Below are 25,898 nucleotides of genomic sequence, written 5' to 3'. Positions count from 1 at the left end.
TTTCAGCCCAGGCAGTCCGGCTCATTCTGAACGTCCACACCGTGATGCCCCCTCATCCCGAGTGTGGGGAGCGGGGAAATCTAATGCAGGGTGACCTAGAAGCAGCACCGAGAAGCGAGACGGGCACCTGGGCCACCTGAGCCCACGGACCCCTCGGGGGTGAAAGCAGCCGCGCTCCCCACGGCTGCAAGGGAAGCCTCATACTTGGGGAAGTCTGTTTTAATTTGGAAATGATAATTTAGTTTCACCGCCTGTATATTATCTTGCACTGGCTTGTTATCTGTTGCAATGACTGACACCTTTCGGAAACATGTTGATAGAAGGTAACTGGTTTTAATATTTAGTTTTGATTTGATGACAGATAACGTTAAGAAAGTATTCTTTGCAAAATTAGGAGTTTGCTAAAGTTAGGAGATGTTGAATTTTATCGAATGTAGTTGCTAGGTGTCTATCAGAATTTTTTCCTTTGGCGTTATTGTGGTGATTTAGGAACAGATCATTTTCTGAAACATTCTTGCATTTTTGGGCTAAAAATACCTTGGTTATTGTGTATATGACTCGAATTGATTTGGTCTTAATTTAGGAATTCCTGATCTGTAATCTGAGTGAGACTGGTCTGCTGTTTTTTCTCTTGATCCTTTTGTCAGGATTATGCTAATTTAGAAAATAGGTAATTTCAGTGTATCAAAGCTGAAAGGATGACCGATGCTTAAAAGCTAATTACGGACGCCTGAACCCCAGGGTGAGGGGCCTCCGCGGGGACGGGAACCAGGCGGCGGGACTGGTGTCTCCGCTGCCCGGCCCTTTCACCCAGGGCTGAGTCTTTCAGGCCCAGGTTTCATGTGAGCCACAGAACACAGAGAAGGATTTAAGTAATCTTCTCCATTCTATCGAGAATAGTCCATAACTGGCATCATTTTAGATGCATGGAAATTGATCAGATACAAAGGATAGTGTGTTCATTTCCTGCTGCTGCTGTGCTAAATTAGCTCTAACCCAGCAGCTTACGCCACCGCGCGGTTTTGGCCGGAGTCCAGGATCATTTTCAGTGAACTGAAGCCAGGGGTCAGCAGGGCTGGGTCTTTCTGGAGGCCGAGGGGAGAATCTGTTCCGTTGCCTTTTCAGGCCTGAGCGGCTGCCTGTCCCCTTGGCTCACGGCCCCTTCCTCCATCCTCCAGGCGTACCACGCTCACCGGCACCCAGCGGCCCGCGCTGCTGCCCCGCAGTCCAGCCTGCCTCCCTCGTGCTGCGACGCTACTTGTGATGACAGTCAGGGCTCGCCAGGAGGATCTCCCTGGCACCTCCGGATCCCTAGTTTTGATCACATCTCCAAAGTCCCCTTTGCCATATGAGGTAACATTCATTCACAGGTTCCAGGAATTAGGGCCTGGATGTCTTTGGGGCCCCTGTTTAGCCGAGTACAGACACCGAGGGTCTCAGGGTTTAATTCTCTTCTGAGCCTTGGGTGAGGCAGGCTGTCTAGACAGTGCTGGTCAGACCTGCAGGTGGCACAAAACTGTGCCGCACAGCTGAGTCCAGCCTCAGTCTGGTCCTGACTGGATGACAGAACTCGGACTGTAACCCAGGTGTGCGGGTTTGCTGCACCCCGTGTGGAATGCCCGCGGAAGGATCCAGAGAGCAGCTGGCGATTCCGGGAAAGAGTGGGACCGGGCTTTTATTGGAAACTGCACCTGGAGTGAAATGAGAGGCCTGTTCTTCCAGGTCTGGCTGGCCCCCCTGGGAGCAGGTCTCGACTGGGAGCGAGCCTGGCGTGCACACCTGGGAGCCCCCGGGGCTGACGGGGAGGCCAGGATGGTGCCCAGGATGGACACAGGAGAGGTGGGTACAGATTTCTTCCTAATGGGCAGCTCAGGCCTCAACTGAAGGGAGGCCTTGTTCTCGGTCAGGGCTTTCCAGGGGGGATGTGCACAGGGGCATTTCCTCTCGGTTGCGAGAGCCCCGATCTGAATGACTGACTGGCAGGGCTGTGCGGGGAGGCAGGAGGTGGGTACCGAATTACACGATTTACGGTGCTTGAGACCCCTGTCAACTACAAATTTTAGTTGAGGAACCCAAGGCTCAGAGAGGTCATTTGCATGGATTTATAAAGTTAAGAGCACAGTGAAATATTAAAACCTCATCATTTCTGGTCATCTTCAGATATTAATACTCATTGATAACTCAGTTTTTTTGAACCACACGCAAGGAAATAAATTCAGAGGTAACATTTAATGCTGATGTATTTTTAATACTCAAACCATAAATTTTCAAGGCTCTGAGAATCTCTTTTCCAACAGTGCTTTTCTAAGAAGGAATTGTGTGTGTATGAGGGAAGGAAGCAGAGGAGAGTCCCGCTGTGCTGCTGGTGGCCCACAGGCCTGTCGGAGGCTGCCTGGAGGAGGCTGCAATTCAGGGAGTCAGAAACAGCAAATCAGTCCAAATTCCATGTGAAACCATTATTTCCATAATTTCAGAGCCTCTCAAACATTCAAAATCCTAGACACAAAGTTACTTTAAAGAACATATTTTCTTACTGACTCAGTTGATAGCAGAAATAAGCAGTTGTCTGAGGACCTGTTTCTGGGGCATTGAAATCTTGAAAATTTTTAGTGAACGTAAGATCCCAGGGAGCTAACGCTGCACTTCACAATCTCTGAGCACTGATCCATGTTCTTCTTAATCCTGTAGAATTTCTCCACATACTCAGAACGTCCTAAAAGCTCCACAAAATCTTCATCGTGTGTGATTACCAGAAGCTGGAAGTTACGCTGCTGCGAGCGACTTTTTATTATCCTGAAACAATATATTTAGAACATTTATTACTAAAGAGCATAACCCTTTCTTTTTTTTTTTTTGAGACAGAGTCCTGCTCTGTCACCCAGGCTAGAGTGCCGTGGCGTCAGCCTAGCTCACAGCAACCTCAAACTCCTGGGCTCAAGGGATTCTTCTGCTTCGGCCTCCTGAGTAGCTGGGACTACAGGTATGCACCACCATTCCCGGCTTTTTTTATATACATATTTTTAGTTGTCCATATAATTTCTTGTAGAGACAGGGTCTCGCTCTTGCTCAGGCTGGTCTCAAACTCCTGAGCTTGAGCGATCCTCCTGCCTCAGCCTCCCTGAGTGCGGGGATTACAGGCGTGAGCCACCGCGTCTGGCTGCCAAAGAGCATAACCCTTTTATTTGGAAAAACCCACTGTGAACCTTGTTAGACACATGAACTTAGGCTGTGACAACGAGGCTTTTCCTGTGCCGTGTGTCAGGGCCTCGGCTGCAGCAGTGGGGGAGGGGTGGGGCAGCCCCAGGCCAGCCACGTGGGAGCCCCATCCCCTCACTCCCCTGGCGGGACAGTGGGGTTACAGGGCCTCATTCCTCGCCTAGGTCTGGCTCAGGGACTGCTAAGAATACAAGAACTAGTTTCTTTTAGATCAGAAGTTCTTACTAAGGCAGGTAGAAATGTTTTATGGAGTTTTCCTTAATACCCAAACTGCTCAGGGTTAGGAGTCTAACATTCCTTTGCCTGAATTCTCCTGTTACCAGTTTTCTCTTAAAGAAAATTTTAAGAGCAATAGAGACCGACTACAGGTAAGGGGAATAACGCTGCCTTCCTAGGAGCTGGGTCTACTGAGAATTCTGCCACCACAGTCACTAGATGCATCACTACGGTGACACTCGGGGCCTGAGTGGGCGTGCTGGGAGCATTCTTGCTCATTATTTACATGCCGAGGTAACCAGCTATGAGACTGAGACCTGAAAGACTGTTTCTTTTAACTGCCCACTTATCTGTCCCTTGCCTAGAGCTGGATGCACGACAGGGACAGCTGGAGAGAGGGGGCCTGGGCTGCTCAGTCCTCCCCGGCTCCCACTCAGGAACCATTATCTCTGCGAGACAGTCTCCCTGGAGCCAGGAGTGCCCGCCACACCTCCTACCTCGGAGAAGGTGCCTTCCCTCTGTGAGCACGGCCTGGCTCACCCCGAGTCTGCACCCCCCACAGGGGAACGCGGTAAGACGGTGTGTGCAGTGTTACCCTCTCCAGATTCCAATTGCTCACATGCTTTCTGAGTGCTCTGTCCCTCCTCACAGTGGCTGTCTGACACCTGTGAAGAGCCACCCCCACCGTCTACAGCTGTCTCAGCAGGGCACGCCACCTCCTGTGCACGGCCTGTGGTTCCCCTGACGGGTTTACAGGAAAACCAGACCCAGCCAGGAACCCTCACGGTGACTGTCCCTGTGAACACACTGAGGAGAGGCAAGTGTGTCTGGGGCTGCTGGTCCCCACCTAGCTCCTTTTCAAGGGCTCTGAGGAATCACTACCCAAAGGTGAAGCCTAGGGCCTGGCACCAACTGGCTTCTCCAAGACACAGCTAGAGAGCCTATCACCACAGAATTCTCAAAAAACTAGCAGAACCTGCCCTCAAGAGTGAGATACTTACTCAACCAGAGCGTGTGCAAGAGATTCGATGTTTTCTCGGTCAAGGTTTGTTGTTGGTTCATCCAAGGCAAGGATGCCGCAGTTGAGGCAGAAGGTCTCGGCCAGGGCCAGGCGAATGATGAGTGAGGCCAATACCTGGAGGAAAGCCCCTCGGTGAGACGCACAGCACAGACAACCTTCTCAGCCCACTGCAGGCAGGTGAGCAGACCTGGCATGAGCTCTTGAGAAGGGAAAGGTGGGGACATGTCACAGGATCACGTTTGGTAAATCCCCACTCTTTGAGAGAGCCTGGCGCTGTGACCCAAACCCTCACGCTCGTCCAGAAGCTGAGCCACTGGGTGCGTTTTCCCAGCTCATCATTTCCAATGAAATAAAAAGCTCAAAACCGCACTGATTCCCCACACACAAAAATTCACATCAGCTGTAAAAAACTTGAAATCACAGACTTGAAACAGACACATATTACCATTTATCTAATTAAAGGTATAAGATGAACGACCTTAATTCTTGACCTGGCTATTTTATTTTCCTGATAATGAGATTTGTTAAAAGATTTCAACATTTTCCAGAGCCTTACATAGACCTTTTCTCTCTTAGAGTCATCTGTAAATCTCTAAGTTTGGGTGTACAATTTTGGGGGGGGGGGGCCGGAATCATGGGTCAAAGAATTGGGAATACAGACGTGTGGTTTTAAGCTTACCTGTGGGAGATCCAAGTCGCTGGAACTCTCAGACACTTTCATAGTTACTAGAAACCTAATACTAAAACCCTCAGACCCAACTGAAGCCATTTAAGGGGACGAGGGACACAGAATTAAGAGTGTAGGACCATTCTGGGAAGTACAAACTCTGTGTGAGCTGTAAATCCCTCTCCCTGAGTTTGCGAGTGGGCGGCATCAGGGAGTGAGCTGTTGAGTTTAGAATAGTTCACACCTCCTCTCTGATGCCCAGGGCAGGCCAGCAGAATGCAGAAGCCCGAGCTACAGCCTGGCCCTCCGAGGGACATGCACTTCCTTCCTGTCTCTGCATCCCGCTGCTGTCGGCCCCACCCCGCCCACTTGCAGGCGGGCTTCTAGGGCCTCAGCAGATGCCGGGGTGAGGCAGGGTGGAGGCCCACCTCCACCGAACCATTTATTTGTCCTACATCAAGGAAGCAATTATTGCTAATTAATTTTCATAAATTAGATTAGCTATCGACAATCTGCTTTTGCTCAGAAAGTATTTTTAATCCAAAGAGAGCATGTTTCAAACTTTGTATTTTCTCATTTATAACTCCCACGAAAAATCACCAAAGTAGGGATACTGATTACACATGACATGTTTGTCACTTTGGTAGACTAAGATTTAGATAGTAATCTGCAGAGCCTTAAAATTGGTATCAGCTGTCTTGAGCTGACAACATGCACATATAGGCATCTTGTATGTTTAAGCAAAGATTGGAAACTATGAAAATAGGTGATGTGGGTGTCCATTTTTAAGATTTTACAATGTTATTAAGAAAACCAGGGGTCCGTAAGTGTTACCAAATGTAATCATCTGCTTTGGGCTGGAATGAGAAAGCTCCAGACTCTGCGTTCCCTTTGGCACAGCCCTGGGCACTTGCTCCTCACAGATGCAGGGCCCTTTTTCCTGACTTGAAAACTTGATTCCTCTTTCTGATTTGGCTCCATGCTTCATACCCAAGGTAGGTGTCACCCCACAGCCTCACCGGGAGCCAGCTGGCCTGACCTCGCAGCTGAGTCCTTGTGAAAGGGTGGTGACGGGGGCAGAGGTGCGCTGGTGGGTGTCGAGGCCATTGGCTCTGGCAGACCCTTCCTGCAGCGGGGCTACAGGCCGGAGACCAGGCTGGGTGGGCGGGGGGTGGGGACTCTGTCCTCTGCGAGGGCTGCTTTCTCAGTGAGATTCTCCCATTCATTAGACTGTCTGACCTGGCTCAAGCTAGGCTTTGGCCTGCTGATACTATTATGTCACTGATGCTGAAACATACCCCCCCACCCCCATTTTTGACTTCTCTGAAATCAGAACGCATTTTTTTCATTCCTGGTGGCACACAAAATAGTGGTGTGTTTGTAACTGATGATGCAGTGACCTTACTCTGATAAGGAGCACCATGAAACAACAAAGGGTCTTTAGCTCCTTATTCTGCATTTCGCCTGCGCTCTGAGAATGCTCCAGGCCCTCCTCTTCTGCAGGACAGGGTGGTCAGCACCAGGGGGTGGAAGGACAGCAGCTGAGCCTAACTCACTTTCCGAGGCAACAGGACGCCTCCCACCCTCCAAGGGTGAGGCAGCCGTGGTGCTCCGCCCCTGTGCCCTCCTCCAGGTCTGTGAGTCGCCCCCGGGCTCGAGGTACTTGCCTTCTGCCCCGCGCTGCAGCGTCCTCGCATGTCCAAGGCCGTGTCTCCCTTGAGCATCACCACGCGGTAGTTGTAATTCCTCCTTTTATCAGAAGCTGATACATTTTCATCAGCATCAGACCGAATTTCTATGTATTCAATATCTGCCACAGAAAGAGAACATTTCAGAGGAACCTACACTCTGCCGCCGTCTGTCATTTGCAAACACTGTGAGTCAGCTGAGAGACCGCACGGGAGGCTGACACCACCAGGGGGACAGTGGCAGGTCTGGAACCCGTCTCTCTGGCTGGGAAGATCCAGGAGCCCACTGGTCCCGCCAGAAGCAACCCAGACGCCCCAACTCTGTCTTGGTTCCTCTACTGGGAATTTCCTACAAATGGTTTTCTTCTTATCACATTCGGTTTATCCCTATCTGCACTTCCACAGAACCCGTTAAGTCATCAGCTAAACATAACATCTACTGCAGCCAAGTATGTAAGTCCTGTCAGGCTTTGGAATAGGAAATTTTATATTTTCTTCTTGCTACAAGATGTTTTCAGGATAAGAATTCTTAGAAAATCTCCAAGACGTTCAGAAAGGGGTCCAGGGAGGTAATACTGGCAATGGCGACAGGGATTTGGAAAGGGCGTTTGGGATACACCAGGTTAATTACCTTGTCCGCGATAGGTACTTCGCCAAAGGTCACGAATAATTTTATTGATTTCTTCCATTTTCATACTGTGAAATTTCATTATTGCTCTGGAAAAGAAAACCATTGGTACTTTATATATATATGAAACATACATATATTAAAATATGCAACATATAAATAACTTCCCCAAATTTTCAGTAATAAAAGAAGAATACAGTAAAAGCTGGAAAAAAATAAGCAGGACAAAGAGGTGCTGCGTAGCCAGTACTGAAACTGACAAGTGTATTTTCAGTGCCCAGGGCCTTACCCTTCTCCATTTTCACTATGATGCAAAAAATACCCATTTAAGTAAATACTTAAAAGCTGTGAAAACTTCAGAAAATATAATTTTTTAGCAGACTTTTTCCTTAGCCCATGATAACTTACTCGAGGGGCTGCCTCGTCCGCTGCTGCTCACTGGTCACAGAGACTCGCGGACTGGTCGATGGGGAGTCGGGGGGCGGGAGGGGCCCTCAGTCTATAGGGAATAAGTGAATCTCCGGGACTGCCGCTGTGTCCCTCTTCTGTTGCTATTATGGTTTCACCAAAAGCCAGCCTCTCATGCTGCTTTTATTCCCCAGATACATGAGATTTTTACCAGCCATGAGCTTGGGTTCAGAGAGGGTGATCAGGAGGCCTAAGCCGAGCTGCAGTTCCACTTTGCCTTCCTGGTCACAGATTCCAAGTATGTGCACTAACTTCCACTTGGGCCTGGCCCGCCCCTGCCCACAACTCTCTTTTACAGTGGCATTTTCTAAACACTAAAAAGAAGAAATGTTTGTAAAAACAAAAGTAGCCTATCAAAACCTAACGTTTTCTCCTACAGTCACCTTTCACCATCAAGCTCTCAGGTTCGTTGGAAGCGAGTTTATGAACTAATAAATGTTGCACCAGAGATAAAAAGGCAACATCACTGCCATCACCAAACAAAGGATGTGAGGTGACTTAACTTCCATTTGCAAGCCTCTTATCTGATATATACAAAAAAAGAAACCGAACGTAATGCTACTGCCTCTGTGGAATCATTTCATGATCTTCTGGTTCACCAGCAAAAGAGAAAGAAATGACTCAACATAAATACATTTGAAGTATCAGATGAATGATTGTGAAGTAGTGAAGACTGGAAAAAACCATATTCTGCTAGCTGATGAGAATGCAACAAGTCTCCATTTTCTACTTTATACTTGTATCTCAGCCCAACATTTTATGCTCCTTTCAAAAAGAGACAAGAACATCTAAGTATTTCATTAAAAAAACCTGAAAAAACAAAAAAAACCAAACCTCACAGAATGTTCTTGGGCCAATCATGTAAAGACTGCTATTCCATAGCTTTATATATTATGATCCTGATTTTTCAATGACTTTTTAGAAAAGTTATCTTTCCATTTAAGTTAAAAACCTCAATCAGTAACGTAAACAAGCATTCCCACTGTGGAGAACAAGCTCCAGGTAGGACAGGGCTGTCCAAGGCGTGTGCACAGTCCCTGTCTCGGTTCCCTCGTATGAGAGGGGGCACATCCTGGCCCGGGGGAAGGTCTGCTGAGACGAGACACAACCGCGCTAATCTCACTTAATCCTCACGACGATACTGGGAGTTACATTTTGTTATCTCCATTTACCATTAACAAAACAGATTTGATGAACTTAGTAATGATCAAGATCAGAGAAAAGTGGCTAGGACATTAACTTGAATGTGCCTGTTAAAACTGAAAGGCAGTCAAAACTCCATCTGTTAAAGCCACCAGACTCGGATGCCACCAAATCTTCAAGGTACACCTAGCTCCCAAGTCCATGAGTGTTACACAGCAAGGAGAAACATAAAAAGATAAAAAGAAGTACAGGCTATTTTGCTTATGAATATAAACATTCTAGGTAAAACACAAATTTAGTAAGAATACATCAAATTTAGTAAGAATATATCAAACCAAATAGTGTTTATCCCAAGAAAGTAAGAATAGTAAAAGAGGAAGAAAAAAAAAAAAAGATAATTTATTGCATTAACAGATTAAAAGAAAAAAATTATCTCAATAGACATCACAAAAGCATTTAATAAAAAATAATACTGAATTTTGATAAAAATCTTCAGTAAATGAAAAAGAATTTTTTCTCTTTTTTTTGAGACAGGATCTTGCTCTGTTGCCTGGGCTAGAGTGTAACGGTGTGATCATTACTCACTGTTACCTTGAACTCCTGGGCACAAGCGATCCTTCTGCCTCAGCCTCCCCAGTATCATGTGCCACCACACCTGGATAATTTTTTAAATTGTTTTGTAGAGACAAGTTCTCACTGTGTTGACCATCCTGGTATCGAACTCCTGGCCTCAAGCAATCCTGCTGCCTTGGCCTCTTAGAAGTCCTGGCATTGCAGGTGTGAGCCACTGTGCCTGGCCTAGAAATTTTCTTAACCTGACAAAATGGCTCTCAGACAACCAGTGTCGAATTTAATTTAAAATATATAAAAGTGTTACTCCTAAAGCTAAGAACAAAAGAAAGATGCCTCCTATTATGGTTACTCTAAAATAATATCCTAGAAATCCCTAATTCAGTAGAGCAATAAAAAAAAAGACAAATTTGTCATCGATTTTGTACAAAAATATAATTGTACACTTAGAAAATCTAAGAAAATCAGCTGAAAAATTAAGACTAATAAGGGGGTCAGAAATAAATATATAAAAATAGTTTTATTATCTAATAGCCAATCCCAATAAGAAAGACAGAAAAAAGGATCCTATTCACAAGTGGCAATAAAAACTATAAAATGTCTAGGAAGAAATCTAACAAAAAGGTACAGGATCTAGAGGAAAAAGCTACAAAACTTTATAATAGGAGAAAAAGAAATGATTAAATAGACACATTCTAAAGGGTCCAAAATGGTAGATTCACTATACTAAGATGTCCATTCTCCCCAAATAATCCATAAATCCAAATAAAAATCCCAACAGGATTTAAAAACATTTTTTAATGGAACCCACAAGCTGACTCTAAAGTTCATATAGAAGAGATAATGCAAAATAATAAAATCATGGTACTGGGAAAGGAATAAATAAAAAAAAGTTGGTATAACAGAGGAAAATCCAGAAATAAACGTAAATACATATAGAACTTTAATTTATAATCATGGCATTTCAAATAAATTGGAAAAGTTTCAACAAAGTTGGAAAGGAGAAAAAAGTAAAATGGTATCACTATCCTTTATCAAACTCCAAAATAAAATCTAAATGAATGAAAGGATTAAAAGTTCAAGTAAAATAAAACTATCAGAAGAAAACAGTTTTATAATTGTAAAATTGGGAAGGCCTTTCTAATTAAGGCACAGGATGGAGAAGCCATAAAAAGACTACAGATTTGCCTACTTAGAAATTAAGTCACAAATGATACTATAAAGAAAGTTAAAGGACGAGTGATGAACTATGAATAGGGACTTGCAATGTACGTGAAAGGTTTAGTATCTAGAATCTATAAAAAAGTGATGTAAATCAAGAAAAAGACAACCTAGTAGAAAAACTGGCAAAAAGATATGAATAAGCAATTCTCAGAGAAGAGCTACAAATAGCCAACATACGAAAAGACTGAATCTCACTGGTAAACGGAAATGGCAAAGTGAGAGCATTTTTGTGCAACTGATGGGCAGAACTTAAAATGGTCAGTAACAAAATGCAGACACGGAAATGGGCAGTTTCATGTGCTATCAGTGGAAACATAAATTTTATAAATGTTTTGGAAGGCAACGTGGCACTAACAAGTTAAAAACGTACACAACCTCTGACCTAGTAACTCCCTTTCTATGAGGCTGTCTTCCGGATGTGTCTGCATTAGTGTGCAAAGACATGTGGAAGCATTTGAAAGCTTCCTAACATATTCACGAGTGGTTAAATAAAGTAGGTAACATCCATTTTATAGAATATTAAGCAGCCATTAAAAGTAACGAGGTGCTTGCATATATGGACGTAAAAAGATCTGCATCATGTTAAGTGGAAAACAAAAAAACAAAACAAAACAGAAAAACACCCACCTGTGATACCGTTCACGTAAAAATAAAGCTGCATGTGTGTCCATTACGTGTAATGGCATTGTGAGGGAAATTAAAATACATCGTCAATGTAATAATTCTTAAGTGCTGAATAAAAGTGAGACATTTCCATGGAACTAAACCTAAGTCTACCTTGGAGTTTGCTCTGTGATTTGCATAGTCACGGAGTATGGTAAAGCCCAAATATCTGTAATAAAAGGCTGAATGCGATTAGTTATATAAGTGGTACAAAATATCATGGAGTACAAAGGGAGGAAAAATCACATCTGTTTGGGAAAGGGCTTCATCAAGGTAACATTCCAGGGAGGAGAAGCAGCACAGGAAAATAAGGTGTCTTAAAGGAATAAAATGGTTCCCGTTGGTTAGAACATAGTATAATAAAAGAAGAAATGGGAGTTGGGTGCAGTGGGTCACGCCTGTAATCCAAGCAATTCTGTGGGAGGCTGAAGTGGAGGATTGCTTGAGGCCAGGAGTTCAAGCCCAGCCTGAGCAACATAGCAAGACTTGTCTCTACAAAAAAGAAAAATTAGCCGGGCGTGGTGGCACCCACCTGTAGTCCCAGCTACTGGGGAGAGGTTGAGGCAGGAGGATCGCTTAAGCCCAGGAGTTTGAGGTTGCAGTGAGCTATGATGATGCCATTGCATTCTACCCTAGACAACAGAGCAAGACCCTATCTCAAAAAAAAAAAAAAAAAAAGGCAATGAAATGGGAAAGGCCAGATATGGAAATATTTCCTAAAATCGGAAGGGAAGCGACCACTATCTTTAGGAAGATTAACCTGGCAGAAGTACAATGGAGGTGGGGGATGGGGGGTGGACGGGACAGTGAGAGGTAAGTGGAGGAAGCCGCCACACTCACAGGTGAGCGTTACCTAGGCTGGGGCCGTGGCAGGAGCCCTGTGGCAGCTGCTGACTGACATACAGTGGCCCAATTAACTCAACATGCCTTTAGCACCTGGACTTCACAAATAGTTAACATTAAATGCCTTAAAGAATGACCCTGAAGGCCCAGGACCTCCTGCTGAGGGAAAGACTTACATTTCATGGGCTGGAAACTGCCATGAGCAAGTGATCATCTCACCGGTGCCTCAGCCCCACCAGCTGCCTGGAGCCTACGTGTCTCTCGGCTGAAAGTGTATACTAACTCACGCAAGGTGGCGTGCCTTTTTGTGAAAAACCGGTTCCCAAAAGAAAGTCAGAAGCTCTAAGATCTAAGAAAATAATGGTTTATAAATTACTTTTATCTTATATTTAAATATTCATTAAGAGTCTGAAAGTTTTCCTTAAAAATTTCAGTGACAATCTGTTGTATTTTATGAGGACAAATGATGGCTTTAGTGGCATTTGTTTTTCTGGTGATCCATGGAAGTCTTGGGATGTGATCCTCAGTGAAACTTATTTCCTGCTTGAAAGGAGGCATCATAAGGCCAGAATGACAGCAGACACGTGCCAGTGAAACTGTTCTGTCTGATACTACAAGGGTAGACACGTGTCATTGAACATCTGTCAAAACCCACAGAATGCACACCACCAAGGTGAGCTCCAATGCAGAACTACGGGCTTCGTGGTGATGATTATGCCCGTGCAGGTTCATTTATTTTTCACGCGTGTACCACTCCGCTAAGGGATGCTGACGGTGGGGGAGGCTGTGCCTGTGTGGGGCAAAGGCTACATGGGAACTCCACCTATTTTCTACTCAATTTTACCATGAACCTAAAACTGCTCTAAAAATTAAACTAAAAAAAAAAAAAAAAAGCCATGTGCCAGTGCAGTGTGTGGCGCGGCTTCTATCCCTGTCCCTTCTCTGCCTTCTTCACCTGGACGCCGCCGTTGAACGCCAGGCTCCTGAACTGCCCGTCAGCACCTGCTCGCACCACAGCGTCTCCCCAGCCGCTAGGCGACCTTCCCTTTGGGCCACGGCGATCCAACTGCCTCCCGCTCTTGGGCCTCTGATAAAAAGCTTCCGTAAGCCCTGAGTTACCTTCCTCCTGAGCACACACAGGTCCCAGCTTGGTGCCACCAATGTGACAGCGTCAGAACAGGAGTGCAGGGTTCTTGCTGCTCTGAGGGCCATTTTTCTAACCCGTTCAGTCCTTAGCCGCTAGCACAGAACTGAATGCCTACAACACAGTCAGCAGAGAGCGGGGGTCGAACGAAGGCTGTGGTCCCCAACCCCCAGGCTGCAGACCGCTATCAGTCCGTGGCCTGTTAGGGACCAGGCTGAAGAGCTCCGCCGCCCCGCCCCCACCATCCACAGGAAAAGAAAAATGAAAGGGCAGGGGGTGGGGGGTGAAGGTGGGCGGTGGCCGCACAGCACCAGGTGAGCAGTGGGAGAGGAGCGAAGCTTCCTCTATATTCACAGCCGCTGCCTGAGCTCCGCCCCCCACCCCACCCCCAACCCATGGAAAAACTGTCTTCTATGAATCCGGTCCCTAATGCCAACAAGGTTGAGGACAAATGATCTACAGGGTTGGAAAAATAACACCTAAATAAAGCAAAACTTCACCTTCTGGGAGAAGACCTTTCCAGCTCTTGCTTTTTTCTCCTATTTAAACCATCTCCAAGACTCAAGCTACCGAGGACGATTAGCTACCACTGTGTAAAATTTGAACTGATTCTCAAAATTAGAAGTGCACAGAAGATGACAAATCTTGAACCGGTTTCCCCCATAGTCTCAAGCTATTTCGTTGAATACAAGATCACTTGGCAGGGCCAAATACATAAGTGCTTCCCTACTCCCCCATCCTGTGTTGTTTTGTCTTTTTTTAAAATCATACTTCCTAAGTTCAGAAGTATGATAAAAACTATTAAGTTAATGAAAATTAAGTCGGAAAAATGCAGTAAAGATAATATTAACACACACAAAAGACATCTGCTAACACTACAGTATCCTCACCCTTACATTTAAAATTGTACTGAACTTTGAGATACACGGATTGCTGAAAAATTGGCTATGGCCACTGTTACCCATTATTACATGGCCACTCTTCCCCACTGCCCTGGTATAACACTACTATGGGAACTTCTTATCTCCCTTCCCTACATCTGGGTTAGCAGAAGCCCCTTTGCGTAAGGAAAATCCTGTATTCCACTGAGTATCATTTTCCAAAGTAACAATGACTTTTAGTATGTAGCAAAACTCAAAATCCCTAATTTGCCAAACTTAAGTTGTACATTTAAAAGTGACCTCTTTTTCTAGATAAGACCCTTAAAACTATTAAACAAATTTCCTAAAATCCTTAAACCTACTAAACTAATTTTCTTTACTTAGACTCCCTAACATCAGCTTTTAAAATTCAGGCAATGGTTCAACCACTATGGCCAGATAAACCTTTGGTTAGAGAAACCCGCAGTAGGTGTAAAGAGCCACTGGCTGTATTCTGGTTTTGCCGTCTTGACGATACAGAAACTACTGACGTGAAATCGTGCTGCGTCCGTGGGCAGGACGAGGACGCTGGCTGAGATGAGCCCTGCGTGCAGCCCTCAAACGAAGCGCCCCTTGAATGCAGGGACCCTGCTCTGAACAGCCTCGCAGTAAGCTGGCTGCCTCGAATGCGGAACTGTAAGCTACCTGTTTCCACTGAGTCCCAGAAGCAGCATGACCTAGTATGTAACATTTCACGTCTGGGAAGAAATGAGAGTAGAACCCTTTGGGCATAGCATAGAACATTATACCTTGAGTGACATATTCCAAAATAATTTAATTTAAATTGATGTATTCTGCCAGTATGGAGTAATATATTCTAAATGATGGATGTTTCCCCCCTTTTTCATCTGGTTTGTCTCTGACCACTGCCAATGCTCTTACTTAGTGATGTTTTGAGATGATTACTAATAACAGATGGTAATCAGCTTTTCTTGAAAATACACTGTTAATTTCCTGTGTTACCTTAAATAGACTGAGTGTAACAATTACACTGACTGCATGCTTTATTCTAAGAGGTGAAACGACCAGGGAAATTTTGGACCTTACTTGGTTCTGGGTGAGAAGGCAAATTAAGGGCTCGCAGTATACACCTTGAAAAGGCTACTGTTTGCAAGTATGAGCCCACAGAGACCCAATTTTGGGGAAATTTGTACCACTTCTTTTCTTCTCATTAAGAAGAATCCATCTGATTACCAGGTAACAGAGCTCAGTAAACAGCCTGGCTTTGCTCCTTACGCGAGTCTAAATTGCTGGAAAGCACCCCTGCCCCTCCCCACCCCCACCCAGCCCTGGCTGGCCCCATCAAGCCTCCGCTAGGTCCCCACCCCGCTCAGTGTGACGCCTCTGTGACTGAGGCACTTGCTCTGCTGAAATGCTCTTCTTTCCTTACTCAAGGCCCAGGCCCAGTAAGACTGTGGAGCCAAGGTCCCCCCATCAGACTGCCACCAGTTTGGAAGAGGAACAGGGGCAATAATACTGTTTTCCCAGAGCCTGCCAAGAGAGGGACTGAATGAACATGTTCCTCACTGTGGGAGTTTCTCCTGTTCTTGTCGTCACTGGCTCCCAGGGCACGCAGGGGGCCGGGAGGCTCCCGGTGTGGTTTTCAGTTAATACGTATGAGACCCCAGGTCTGCAGGTCGAGCACTGCAGGAGGAAGAGCAGACCTTGCAGCAGAATACTCGCAAGTAAAACTTAAAACCGACCTACCTGCCTAGCTTGGCCCCTCGGGCCCCTCTAGCTCTGGCCCCATTTTTGTTCCCCTTCACAGCGGAAGTTTTTGTAAGAATTGTCTACACCTGCTGTCTCCATGCCTCACCACCTATCTCTCCTCGCCCAACTTCAGGCAGGCGTCAGTGCCAACTGTGCCACTAACTGCTCCTCAAAGTCATTAAACACCTCTGTTTTGTCAAATCCAAGGGCCACTTCTTAGTCCTCATTTTATCTGACCTCCCAACAGCATAAGATTCTTGAAATATTTTCTTCACTTCATTTTCAAGATACCACATCTTTTACATTTCTCACCCCTCAGCCGCCTGTTTACTGGATTTGTGAACGGGGTGAGGGCTGGGACCTTCCCTCCTGTCTACAGTCACTCCATCTGTAATCTCATCGCGTGGTTTTAAATGCCAGGCATACGCCGATGACTCCCAAATGTATGCTCCTCCCCCGAGCTCTAGACTCTGGATTATACATCCAGCTGCCTGCCTGACATCTCTACTTACAGGTCTACAGGGACTTCAAACTTAAAGTGTCCCAAACAGAACTATCCATGTTCCCTCCCCAGTCCTGCCTCCTGCCCATGTCAAGGAATGGAAACTTCTTCCCTCAATATTCTGTTGCTCAAGTCAAAATATGTACGAGTAATCTTTGACTCCTTCTTTCCTTTTCCTCCCTACACTCAATTCAGAACAAGGCCTGTCAACTTTATCTCCAGGACAAATCCCAAGTCCATCCACTTCTCTCCATTTCCACCGCTACCATCCTAGTCCACTTCACCGCCATCTCCTGGGGGACTACAACAGTCTCCTCACTGATTCCTTGCCTCCTCTCCTGCCCTTTCCAGTCCATTCTCCACACGGCAGCCAGTGCAATTTCTCCAAACTGTAACTCAGACTGTATTACTTCCCCGCTTCAAAACCTCCACTGACTGCCCAGTGCAGTTAGAACGGAAGCAAACTGTTGACCAAAGCTACAGGGCATGACATACTCTGGGAGCCACCTATCTGTTCCAGCCACGCGTGCCTTCCGCCTGTTCCCCGTACACCTCCTGTTCACGATGGCCTTGGGGCTGCGTGAACTCTCTTCCCAGCCAAGTGCCTGCACCCCTGGTTTCTGCGTATCTTGCTCCCTTTCACCAATCAGACGTCAGCTTAAATGTCACATGCTCAGGAAAAGTCTTGCCTTCAGGTAATCTCACACTGTTAATTTTCATTGTAGTAGCTACCATTACTTACTATTTTCTTACTTTTAATTTATTTCTAATTTTTCTGTTTCTTCATCCTTGTATGCTTACTATCTAGAACAGTATCAAGCACATAAGCACTCAAATCTTCATTGAACAAAATCCTAATATATATGCCAATATATATTACGTATACACACACACATATATGACCTTTAAAAACCTTTAGTTTTTTAAAGGTTAAAAAAAGGGCCACTGTGGTAGCAGCATGTCACAGTGGGAAAAGCAAGGCCTTTTGGTTCTGAGATCTGTCATCATTTTATCTCTACCATTTGGGTCATCGTGGGCAGGCTGCTTAATCTCTAATAGAAATACTTGCCGTTTACAGCAGTGGTCCCCAGTCTTTTCGGCACCAGGGACCAGTTTCACGGAAGACAATCTTTCCACAGAAGGCGGGGGTGGGGAGGAAGAGCGGGGGCAGGGGAGGCGGTACCCGCCGTGCAACCTGGTTTCTAAGTTTCATGGAAGACAGGTTTTCCACAGACAGGGCGAGGGGATGAGGCGGTGCTCGGTGGCTGGTCCCTAACGGGCCGCAGACCAGCGGCGGTCGGCAGCCTGGGGGTGGGGACCACAGCTTTCCCGGGTTAGAGGCAAGAATTGCATTTGATTACGGCCACCTCACAGTAAGTATTCAATTAACATTAGTGTCTCCTCTGCACAGCCCCAAGCTTGGGAAATTTAATCTCTAAATTTAAATGGGAACAACCGAAGCTTACATTTTCTTAATAAAGTTAGTTCCTTAGTGCTATTAAAAAATAGCAAGGTTAAGAACTTACATTGAAGAATAGAAATGACAAAGTTGAACTAAATCACTTGGGTTTTCCTTATAACTGGACTCTATATTGAATGCTATTATGGATTTTTAAAAATTCCATTTTATAGATGAGGAAACTGAAGCTCAGGGTATTTACATAATTTGCTAAATATTATCAGTCAAGATTTAAATTTGGGCAGTTTCCAAAGACAATAATTTTAACTACATATTATGGATTTCTGAGGCCTTTTTAAAAAAGTAAAATGTATCAACTTTTACACAAAGTCCAATGTCCTGCTTTGTAATACCTGTTTTTATTTTTTCATCACAACCAACTTATCTTATTCCATACTGTAGGCTTTTGTTGATAAAAATCTGTTTTGATTCATGTTTCTTCAAATAAACCTGTAACAAACTGTCCTTGCAGCAGATGCCAGATCCCCGATTCCTTAACAAATGTTTGCTAAGTCTATTAGATACTTAGTCTATTAGATACTTAGTCTATCAGATACTTAGTCTATTAGCATCTGTTGCTAAAGAGCTAAAAAAACCTAACCTCAAAAACCTCCTAAAGACATGGAAGACTAAAAAGATAATTTAGGGAAAAAAAAAAAAAAAAAAAGACATATGTGTAGTCTACTAGACAAGGATTCTTTCATAAGTTTTGCTTATGTTCTTATTTCAAAACCTTAAATTCCCACACTAACAAACCACTTTAAAAACTGTTGGATCTATTATCTAGGAGAGATGTCAACATTCAATGAGGTTAAAAAGCACAAGTTCCCATTTGGTGCAGACACACAATTCCATGAGCCTTTCTGGACTCGAGGAGCGCTGTTAATGTTAGCCCATCCACTCACAATGAAGTAGGATAAAAGATACGTACATGGAATAACTCTCAACAGAACTGTTTTAGAAGTCAAACTTAATCCGTTAAAAATCTTAGTAGGATTTATTTTTTAAAATAACTAATGTATTAAAATAATTGGCTCATTCCCAATATGTCACAGTAAATGGATCTGACTTATCTTAAACGATTAGATACTTCCTAAAACCTGTACATGCCAAAGTTATGTCCAGGCAATTCTGGGGCCACCTTTGTTATCTTCATCAACTAAAAGAGTCCTCGTACCGAAACCAGAGTTCTCCTGTCCTGAGCTGGGTGGTCTGAACGCCACTGCTGGGGCTGCACTGCGGGACGCACTCTATCTGACTGTGCTCTACCTGAATCCTTACAAGGGAAGAGACCACCTCTGTGTCGTTCTCGTAGTGTTGAGGACGATATTTTCCATTCCAGAAAAAACAACAAATAAAATCTCAGGTAACTGATGATTCTCTTGCCACAAACAACTGGAACTGCTAGATAAATTTATAACAAAAAATCCTTTTAAAGTCATAGTTGAGCTCACAAGAAAGAAAGAAATTTCTACATGACAGAAACAAAGAACTGAAAAGAATCAAAGAACTGAAAATCAGAATGGTCAGTGTGTAATCCGATGCAGAAATTGAATTTGGGGTTATTATTTTCATAATCTAGGGATTAGATCTTATCACTGAGGACAGAAGATGAAGGAGAGGACTCAAGTGAGGCAGGGGATTAAAAGTGATTCCCAACATAAAAGCTGGGACTCTTAAAGAGCTGTATCATCAATCCTCAATGAAAGAGTGGAAAATTAGTAAGTTGAAAATTCAAAGTCCTGGGCAAATGTCTTAGATGACTTTGGGATTCAATATTACATTACTGGTGCAATTCAGAAACCTACCAACTGAGAAATTAGTAAAAACCCTAGACCCTGGTTATCTCTGGAGCTCCTACCTGATATAAAACCAAAATTGCTGAGTGGAGGGACTGCCACACAAACAGGTCACAAGGAAGTCTCAAAAAAAGAAAAAAAAAAACCCAAACAACAACAACAACAAAGCCCAACCAAACAAAACAAACCAGCACTACTAAAGATACGCTCAGAATTAAATATTACTAAAACACACAAGCTGGGCATGGTGGCACAAGCCTGTAGTCCCAGCTACTCTGGTGGCTGAAGCGGCAGGATCACTTGAGCCTAGGAGTTAGAGGCTAGCCTGGGCAACACAGCAAGACCCCATCTCTAAAAAAAACAAAACATACACACACTTACTTCACTAAGGGCTGGAATCAGCATACACAACAGCAAAAACAGACTCCCCAAAATGTGAAAAAAAAAAAAAAATCTGAAAGAGAATATAAAATGTGTACATTTCAAATGAGTAAAGGTATACAAGAAAGCATCAAAACACTAAGAAAAAAATACATGATAAAAAAAGAATAGAAATTTTTGATGAAGAACAAAACAGGACTTAGAGAAATAAAAAATAAAGTAAAAAAAAACAATGCCAACTCAATAGGCAGTTACCGGCAGAAGCTGAGGCATCTACAATCTACGACTGGTAAGGTTGTCACGCGGAGGCTGCCCAGTGTCTGCACAGGGGGTTAAGCACATGGAGGAAAGAAGGAGGAGGTTTACGCTAATGAGAAAGGAAGAAGGCGAGAATAGTGAGAAATCAGTAAAGAATAGTATTTTAAGAAATAACGTAGGAGAATCTTCCAAAATCGATGAAAGATATCATCCTCAGATCAATAAGCACAAATCTTAGGCAGAAGAACTAAAGCTAAGTCTAGACACACTATGATAAAAATGCAGAACACTGAAGGCAGAGGGAAAACCCTAAAAGAACCAGAGGAAAAAGGCAATTACTTCTAAAGGAGTAATTAGAATGATTTCTCAACAGCAATCATAGAGGCCAAGAAAAGATATTTTCAAAGTGCCAAGAGAATAAAACAAAAACAAAAGCTATGGTCAAGCTGCAACTGACCCTTATGAATAACCAACTGTTCTGGCTCTGTTACAAAAATACCTGTTTATTACAGTTTGGGGAAGCTCCTCGGGAGACACCTGCGCAGATGGAGGGCGAGAGTGTCCTCACGTGACTCTGGCATCATTACCATAAATTAGTGCCCCCCCACCATGGGCTTCGGAAGCCAGACACATCTGGGCCTGAACAAATAAAGTAAAAAACTCCCATGCCTAATGGATGGGAGGAGGTAACATTTTCTTTCTTTTCTTTTTTTTTTTTTTTGAGACGGAGTCTCACTCTGTTGCCCGGGCTAGAGTGCCGTGGCATCAGCCTTGCTCACAGCAACCTCACACTCCTGGGCTGAAGCTATCCTTCTGCCTCAGCCTCCTGAGTAGCTGGGACTACAGGCATGCGCCACCGTGCCTGGCTAATTTTTTCTATATATTTTTAGTTGTTTGGCTAATTTCTTTCTATTTTTAGTAGAGATGGGGTCTCACTCTTGCTCAGGCTGGTCTCGAACTCCTGAGCTCAAATGATCCTCCCGCCTTGGCCTCCGAGAGTGCTGGAATTACAGGCGTGAGCCACCGCGCCCGGTCTAGTAGGTAACATTTTCAATGGCCGGGAAGGACAACACAAGAATGAGGAAGTCAGAAGAAAGAAAAGGGGAACCGGTAGAGACCCCAGGGCCACCATCTGCTTGGAGGTGTTCCTGCTCCTGCCCCCTTCTGGAATGTACTATCACTCGCTAATCTTTCTTGACACCATCCTCCATGTCTGGAGATCTGCTTGCTTAATAAACTTCTTTCACATTGCTCTGCTGCTTTGGTGTTTGGTTTCAATTCTTTGTCTCCAAATACAAGGATATATACAAAGATACACTCTTTTTTTTTTTTTTTTTTAAAGACAGGGTCTCGCTCTGTTGCCCTGGCTAAAGTGTAGTGACGTCATCATAGCTCACTGCAACCTCAAGCTCCTGGGCTCAAGCAATCCTCTTGCCTCAGTCTTCCAAGAAGCTAGGTATACAGGTGTGTACTACCACGCCCAGCTAATGTTTCGATTTTTTTATAGCGATGGGGTCCTTGGTCTTGCTCTGGCTGTCTCGCCTCTACCGATCTTCTTGCCTCAGCCTCCCAAAGTGCTAGGATTACAGGCGTGAGCCACCATGTCCAGCCACCATCCTTTTAAATTCTCTGGGTTTTGGTTTGTTGCTTTTTCTATTTTCTTGGGATAAAAATTAAGGAAGCTAAGCATTTAAGATTTTCAGTCTCCACATAAAATGCATATAAAGTTAAAAGTTTATATCTAAATGCTGATTTAGCTATGTCCCACAAATTTTTGATAGTTATTATTTTGTCATTTTTTTCCCCAAGTATTTTCTTAATTTCCTTTATAGTTTCCTCTTTAACTCAGAAGAGTTAGTAATATGTCATTTAGTTTATTTAGAATTTTAAGCTAGTCTTTTGTTATTAATGTTATTTCATTATGGTCAAAGAATATTGTTTATTATGATATTGAGCATTTGGAATTTATTATAATCATATATGGTCTATTTTCATAAATGTTTCATGTTTTCTCTAAAAAATAGTGGATATCATGTTTCATAACTTAAGTTAGTACGTGTGTGTGTGTGTGTGTGTGCATATATATGTATATACACACACACACCTATTTTTCCAGTCTATGGTATATATGAAATATCACATTTAAAAAGAAAAAACGGGAAAAGATGACTTAAATATGCTAGTTGATATTGCAATGGGAACAAAATCCCCTATTTAGTACTTACTGGTCAAGGGTCTTATAATAAATGTCCAGATCCTTGTTCACAAGCTCTGTTGTTCTCATAACGATCATCATTTCTCTATACTTTTCCTCAGCATCACGAAATTGAGGTTCTCGAAGTTCTCTCTTAAAATGAATAATTTCTTCCTCATAACCTTTCTGTCGCCCTAATGCCAAACTGTGATTTCTTTTTATATTTTCTATGTTCTCTTCCAACTTCTGATGTTCACTGTAAAAGGGAAAAATGACAAATGAGGACCATTTTTTAACTTTTAGCAACTGAAGTGGAAAAATCATAGATCTCTTTAGACAGGTGTCATTCTCTGCAGCAATCAGTATATGAGAACAGAGTCTCTTCTTGCTTTTTATTTAAGGCTTCAGTACTAAAGAAAATTCTCTTCCTTCCGAATCTCTGCAGCACATAGGTTTCTGAACAGCTAATTTTTATGGGCTAAATAGGGAAACCTCACAACATGTGAGCACTGAGAAAGTACCTGACTTTTAGGCACTGACTAACCTATGTAAAACACTCTTAGTGATTAATATTACAAATTCACAAATTTCTGATTGTGAACTAAGAATGCACAATTACCAACACTGAGAAGTTACTGGATAACAGGCTTCGTCATTTTGGTTATAATATGTCAAAGACACAATACAATTTTATCCAAATTAAATTATTAATTTTCTGCAGTAAAACTTACTAAAAATTTTGACTCCTCTATGAAAACAAAATTTCTTTTCCACAAGTATAAAAACCATAATACTGACCAAAAAGAAGTACAATACCTAAACTTTTCTGATACTTTGGCAGAGTACACCAATTTCAATGTATGCTTTACAATTTTTCATTTATTTAACCATCACTTATTAACCACCTTCTTTATGTGCAAACCCTGCTCTCAAGTTTATGGACATCCTTGCAGAGTTGGTCTGATATTTCTGTTGTGTCCTGGTTGAAGAAAGGTTTGAAAAATATCAGCTGTACTTAGTAATCTCAATTAATGTAAAAAGCACTGTTATGTACCTATCACAGAAGGAATTTTTAAAATATCTGGTTTGCGTCCTTAGTAGCCAAGAATAAATGATTTCATTGAAAGGCTTCTTCTAAAAGCTGTACTTGTCCAGCCTGTCACAGAATGCACTAACACTGCACGGCGTCAAAGAGCTGAGCACTGGGAGCTAAGGTAGCAGGGGCACATCTCTGGCTTCCATGGTCGTCCCCTCCGGGATTTCTCTGCGCCTCAGCACCCTGATGCATGAAAATGAAGAGGCTGAAGATGACGAGCTTTTCCAGTTACAAAGTCTGATCTCCTTGATACATGAAAGAGATTTTAAACAGCTAAACCAAGAGTGCTCACAATAACACAGGATTAACCATTTGTTAGGTTTTACCAATTAACTTAAAACTTCACCGTACTACATCCTTTAGAAAAACCTAAGCATTCTTTGATTCAGATTTCTGTATAAATTCAAGATGACAAGTGAAAAATTTACAAGGAAGAACTGAATGAACGAGAAGCCTAGATCTTACCAGCTGCGGTGATTCAAAATCTAAGTGTTTGGCTGGTACAACCTTTTATGCCAGACTAGTCCCTTAGCATCAACCAGGTTCTTACAGAATTCCCAACTCCAAGGCAGACAGGGCAGAACAAAATCTCTTCTGCCGTACCAGAAAGGCAGCACTACAGTAAGTACCAGTAAGACCAGATAAAGAAGCATCGGGTTCATTAAAAAAAAAAAAAAAAAAAAAAGCTCTGGCGGGCACATAATGACAACTGGGAAAATCTAGGACGGGTCTTCACTGACAGATTATGCTGGCAGTGACTCCACTGGCAACAGCACACACTGCACAGGCTCTGCCCGGGCAGGGTCCGTGACCACTATTCTGTGCAGCGGGCGAGCAACACGTCTGGGGACTTGGCATGTTTAATACTGAAGAACTACTGCCCATCACCATGGTGATTATCAATTCTACATCACTTCTTCAGTAATTCAACTCTTAAGGCCATGAAATATATTTCTATCAAAACCTTGTTCATCTTCCTGTAAGTCTCAAGGCATGCTAGACTGAGGCTTAAATTCTTTTAAAAACAGGTATTTAATATTCTTCACATTTCAACAATAAAAACTTTTAGTTAAAGACTATATTTTTAAAACATACTTTTTCATTTGTAAAACCTGCATTTGACCCATTTCCTTCAAATGATGTTTCCTTTCTTCTTCAACTTCTTTTAGTTCCTCGTTTCTTTTTCTTAAAGTAAGGTTATCCTGTAGCCACCTTTCCTGTATCTAAATATAAATATTAGATCAGTTAACAAAAACAACCAAGCTACTACATGAGATCCATAACAGGCAACTGCCGATAGGCAGTGCTAACTGTGCCTCATTCAGAATCATATCAAGTTCAACAAAAGCAGAACAAGCCACTGAGAAATCTCCAGTCTGGACTAACCTGAACGCCCCCCCCCCCTCCCCCCGCCCCATTCACAGACACGAGGGTGACACCTCCTCTTGTAGAGCAGCTTTTACTGCTCTTTACTGACCATGATCTAAAAAACAGGTCTCATGCCTGATGGGGAGTCCCATAATAAATAATTTCAGCATATATCTTTGTATACTTATATATTTATAAAGTATTAAAATATCTAGTAAAAATGCTATTAAATAGTATTCATTATAAAACATACAAAACAGAAATTTAAAATGATGGAATAAAAAATATGACTAGACATTTTAATATTTAATACCGAGACCATCTTGCATAGGAACCCCATAGTGGAGCCTACTGATCTAAAAGATCACAAGAGATTAATACTATCAAAGTCTCCCCCAACTTTTTCTTCCATTTGTCCCCTAGCAAGACTGTTAGATACCGTATGTCAGATACAACCTCTACCTTCGGGTCGACAATGATCACATAAGGCAGCAAAGAGTGCCACAAAAGTAGTATTTATCTATGAACTTCTTCATACTTTCTTGGCTACTGAACTGAACTATTAAAAAATTGGCTGTTTTTGTTGAGTGGCTTTGTCCTTGAAGAGAGACCCAATCACTTAGCAGTAGCAGCAGCAATACCATAATTATTTCAGTAGTTTTCCTGGTGATTACCATGGACTGTGTTGTCAAGAGACAAACATTAGAGAACAATTTATAA

General features: G+C 43.3%; 1 protein-coding gene across 1 annotated transcript in view; it reads right to left on the bottom strand.

Moving 5' to 3' along the window:
• Nucleotides 1–2,248: 2,248 nt before the first annotated feature.
• The window catches only part of RAD50 (RAD50 double strand break repair protein), a 71,910-nt gene continuing 48,260 nt past the window's right edge, over nt 2,249–25,898 (bottom strand). The window contains exons 20-25 of the mRNA XM_069483602.1: nt 24,906–25,033; nt 22,746–22,970; nt 7,440–7,525; nt 6,788–6,930; nt 4,434–4,567; nt 2,249–2,793 (exon numbers count right to left, since the gene is read on the bottom strand). Coding sequence (XP_069339703.1) covers nt 2,607–2,793; nt 4,434–4,567; nt 6,788–6,930; nt 7,440–7,525; nt 22,746–22,970; nt 24,906–25,033 — 903 coding nt within the window. The 3' untranslated portion in view covers nt 2,249–2,606. The remainder of the gene's footprint in view (nt 2,794–4,433; nt 4,568–6,787; nt 6,931–7,439; nt 7,526–22,745; nt 22,971–24,905; nt 25,034–25,898) is intronic.

Source organism: Eulemur rufifrons, chromosome 10, assembly GCF_041146395.1.
Source record: "Eulemur rufifrons isolate Redbay chromosome 10, OSU_ERuf_1, whole genome shotgun sequence".
In the NCBI taxonomy this organism is placed as follows: Eukaryota; Metazoa; Chordata; class Mammalia; order Primates; family Lemuridae; genus Eulemur; species Eulemur rufifrons.
This window is presented reverse-complemented; position numbering and strand designations above follow the sequence as displayed.